Consider the following 4,546-nt stretch of genomic DNA (forward strand, 5'->3'; position numbering starts at 1 on the left):
ATCATATTAAATGAAAATTATTACAGTATAAGTAATGTAAAACAAAACGATGATTGCGTATACGTTATAGTAATAAAAATAAATTATATTCCGCTATGTCCTTAATGCTAAAACTATCTACAGTAAATCACATGAGAAGTCTTGTATTTTCCTTTGCATTTTCTACTGTGCGCGACTTTGCGTTGGCGGTGGTTCCCGTCTTCCTTTTGTCCAAATCTGAAACAAGAAAGCGGAAGGTTAACGAAATACCTTTAAGTGAATCACCCCACCCCGTCAGCTCTTTGTCTTTAATTCCCAGATCAATAGTCTTGGCCGCAATTATAGTTTTGAGCAAACAGTGATTAGTAAATTAGTATTCAGATATGACAATACTTCGTCATACTAATTAAAATATTGCAACTAACAGGAAACTGTTCTGTTTGAACAGCCTAAACGTTTAATTTATTATCAATTTGTAAACAATGATAAATAGTTCCAGGAAAGAAATCCTTTGTTACTTTGTAATGATTTCCATTTCTATAAGTATAAAACCACAATAAATATTCAGGAGGTCGCTTTTCGAGCTACGCAGCTTGGCCTCAGTGCCTGAGATACATAACTTCAGGTGTCTCCAAAACAACCTGCGTGAAAGGGGCGAGGGTGCTATTGTTCATTTTGTATTTAAAAAATTATTGCGGCTGGAGTAACACACAAAGGAAAGGGAGGAAAATGATCACAAATGTATTATACAATTCTTATCGAATTTTCAGCACGTGTGTGGGGTAGTTATTAAAATTTATTAGGGCATAAGGAATTTCCAAATTTGCAGATCACCACTAGCAGAACCTCTTTTGGAGGTGCAGGTGCGGCTTGAGATATAATGTTTACACAAACTAGAAAGTGATAACCACCCGAGTTTTGCCGTATTAATTTTATAAATACTTTGGGGGTGGATTTCTATGTGACGCAAGGGGTTGTAAGAAATTATATTTGCATTTATTTATTGGATAGGTATGTATAGCAGTATTTTTCTGCACAAACTAGAAAGTGATAACCACCCACGTTTTGCCGTATTAATTTTATAAACACATTGGGGGTGGATTTCTATATGTGACGCAAGGGGTTGCAAGAAATTATTTTTGCATTTGTTTATTGTATATGTATAGCAGTGCACTAGAAAGTGATAACTACTCGCGCATTGTGAATTTTCCTTTGGGGCTAGTATTCCGGGGACGATTGTTTCGGGGGCACATCTTTCGTAATTGAATGAATGTACCGAGGGGCGAGCTTTTGAATGAAATTTTCGAAGGCGAATTTACCAGGTCGTATTTTGTCATAGACCCAGAAGAAGACTTAGAATTAAGGGCATCATAGCACTAATTGGAGATTTTCTGAACATTATATTTCCGCAAGTTCGTGGGGGTCGAGTATTCCTGCGGAGACGAATGTTCCGAAGAAGAATTTATTGGAACCAAATTTTAGAAACGATTTTACTGTGATCCTTTTCAAACTTTCTTTTGATTCGTGTTCCTGTCCAGCGAGAAGTGCGGCGGAGGTATACTTGTCCTTGGGGGAGGATCGTCTGGATGTACGAATCCTTCGGGGGAGAATATTTGGAGCGAATCTTTCGGGGACAAATTTTTTTGGGGATCAGTTTTCTTAAGGGCAAATTTTCCGGAGGCGAATATTCTGGGCGGATTTTTTTCTGTAATCAGGGACTAATTGTTCCAACTGCACACTTTATTCAAAATTACTGGCTATATTTTTTACTGTATGGTGATTTCTTGTGACCTTTGGAACTTATGCACGAATTCCGAATGTAGTACTTAGGTACTATGCACTTATTTATTGGGATTCATGTTTATAGCACGTTTGCAAAGAAATAAACAAATCTTAATACGCAAGAAGGGAATTTTAGACATGATGAGAAGGTTCGTTGCTTCAAATGGGTTAAAATGCAATAAATCCACGATCTCCCCATGCATATATAAATTTAAAATGTATGCAAGCCCCCCTTGCATACATTTTAAATTTATCGTGGATTTATTGGATCCCAAGGGAATTTTATGTGTTTTTAAAACTACGTATTCCGACCACATGATCGAGTCATTGCATTGCAGAAGTAACTTTAAACAGAAAACTAAATCAGGGAATGTATATCACAATTTTTATATGAGGATATCTGGGGTGCGAGGTTTAATGCTATCTACAATAAAGGTATACCTGCCATCAAACGTCCCCCTCGTTATGTACTCGTATATCAAAATTACGAATTATATAAAAGTAGTTTAAAACAAAAGGTTTCTAAACTAGGCATGTAGAATGGCAGTAAAAGCTAAATAACATGATCCTTGAAATTAATTTTTCCTGTTTAGATAATGACAGTTTACCGCATTTTGTTGACAATTCCCTCCAGGAACCTGTTTTCGCACCAAACTACCATTTTAGATTTTTCTCAGACAACAAACAGCCACTTTATATAGGTACAAGGGTTTCATTTGATAACTGGTTCCACTACACCGCTTTTCATTTCATAGTTATTGGTTTGGTAGCCCTGTTAAATTTGAAAAAAATAAATGAAATCAGTATTGGTTGTTGGATATATGGTACAAAAACGTTAAATTTTCACACAAAGAATGAACTTAAATGTACCGGAATCCACGCACAGTTAAGTTTAGTCGTTCCGGTATTTCAAGGGTTAATTAAAGAAAGAGTTACTGGACGAGATTACTTCCGGCATTTGACCGAAAAACGGTAATGGCTTGCTTTGTCCAAATATTTGCAACTTTATGAAAAATAACGTATACCTAAACCAAACGAATAATGGCCAATTTATTAATTTGTTCCAACAATTTAGAGAAATGAAAACGGTTCAATTTAACCTCGTTTCGCAATTATCAAATTAGAGCTTGAATTGAAGTTGACAAAACACGACAAAATGCAATAAAACACTTATTCCCCCAAACAATTTTCGTCAATTACGAGGGTGTCTTATCTTCATTAATTTAATTTCAATAATTTTTCAGTTAAATCTAATTGAGCTGGTTAAGTTTCACTCTTCGTCTTGGTACAATTTAAAATTATCATCTGAAATCGCTCTAATGGATTTTAAATTATATTATCACCGTTACAGACTAAGGCGAGACGACAATACGTGGTCTACATCTTGTATTAGGTGTACTTACAGACTCGCAAACACGTGTCTTAAATAATTAATCGCGCCTTTCTTACCCATAATCGCTCTTGGCTTCCTATATCGACTGCCTTCATTGGAATTGCTTGACAAAATCGACCGGGAATCTGCACATTCGTCTAACTGGGCGATGTCAATGCCAAAATTAATTCTAAACCTATCCATGTCAATCTTCTGCTGTTCTTCCAATAACACTTCAATATCCTCAATCTTTGGAAGTCCAAATAAAGATCTCGTCGTTTTCCTATTCACAGTGAAGTTATTGTTTTCATCTTTTTGACTATTGAAATATTGCACACTCGATCGTGGTTCAATTACGAACTTCATTTTTAAGCACCCTCTCTCACGCGCGCACTTTTTGCTGACTAAATTAGTTGCGTATGTTTAGGTGCAACCGCAAGAAACGTTTAACTTCCTTTTTCAGCGATTGTTTAAACGTACCGGTTTTAGGGGAATCCCCCACCCAAAGTAAATCTTTATTGTAGAGCCAATCGTCGTGAAACATAGCCTCGCCCCATTTCCTAACTATTGTTTAATAACAATATTTCAACACCTATAGATTAGAATTCAAGTAAAAATACAAACAAAAAACTATAAAGCCGTCAAATTAGCATATTAATTAAATCACTCTCTGTCTATCTTCATGCATATTTTTACATCAATATTCAACGCACCCAATTCATTATATGCGAATGGGGTGTTTATTTTCCAACAAGTTAATGCTTTTACGCAATACGTTAATTTAGACTTGCATTTCCATATGCCACGCGTAAAGTAGCTGTAATGCCTTACATTTTAACATTGAATAAAAACACTATTTTATTCAATGATTTTAAGCAACATTTTGGTCGTTACAATTCGGTACACCCAATTACTATTTCCTTAATTTTCTTCTCCACAAAATTTGCATTACAACTATTACACTACTCTTCGCTCGTGTCTTCGTATTTTTCAATCTGGAAAATGTTATGCAATTTTTGAACATGATTCATCGTTCCTCTAAATGGGGTTGAGTGATTGATATCAAAGATTAAGAAAATCGGATCTCAAAGCCTTCCCCATATACATTTATTGTTGTACTATTAAAACACGACTATAGTTTCGGCGATAATCGCCATCATCAGGTGAAATTAATTATTATTGATGGAAGAAATTGAAGATGACTTGAAAATGAAAAGAATAGAAAGTGCTGAAGTTACATTTTTGAAAATTTTGACGCATTGAAGATTGGAATGTGTTGAAACTTAAATTTTACGGCACAGACAAATATTTAAATGCACCATTTAAGGGCTCTAAAACCGAAGAGGGTGGCCTAATTAACGACAACCATTCGGACGTTGAATTTGGAATTTACATTGAACTTGAACTTGAAGT

At 35.3% G+C, this 4,546-nt stretch overlaps 1 protein-coding gene across 1 annotated transcript; it reads right to left on the minus strand.

Annotated features, from left to right (window-relative positions):
- On the minus strand, window positions 1-3,578 carry LOC116167554. The gene is made up of 2 exons (XM_031482939.1): window positions 3,211-3,578; window positions 1-216 (listed from the first exon to the last, which is right to left on the minus strand). The coding sequence occupies exons 1-2, from the start codon at window positions 3,497-3,499 to the stop codon at window positions 128-130; spliced, it is 378 nt and encodes a 125-aa protein (XP_031338799.1). The 5' UTR covers window positions 3,500-3,578; the 3' UTR covers window positions 1-127.
- Between the last annotated feature and the right edge of the window lie 968 nt (window positions 3,579-4,546).

The sequence above is a fragment of the Photinus pyralis genome, unplaced genomic scaffold (assembly GCF_008802855.1).
Source record: "Photinus pyralis isolate 1611_PpyrPB1 unplaced genomic scaffold, Ppyr1.3 Ppyr1.4_LG4, whole genome shotgun sequence".
Lineage (NCBI taxonomy): Eukaryota > Metazoa > Arthropoda > Insecta > Coleoptera > Lampyridae > Photinus > Photinus pyralis.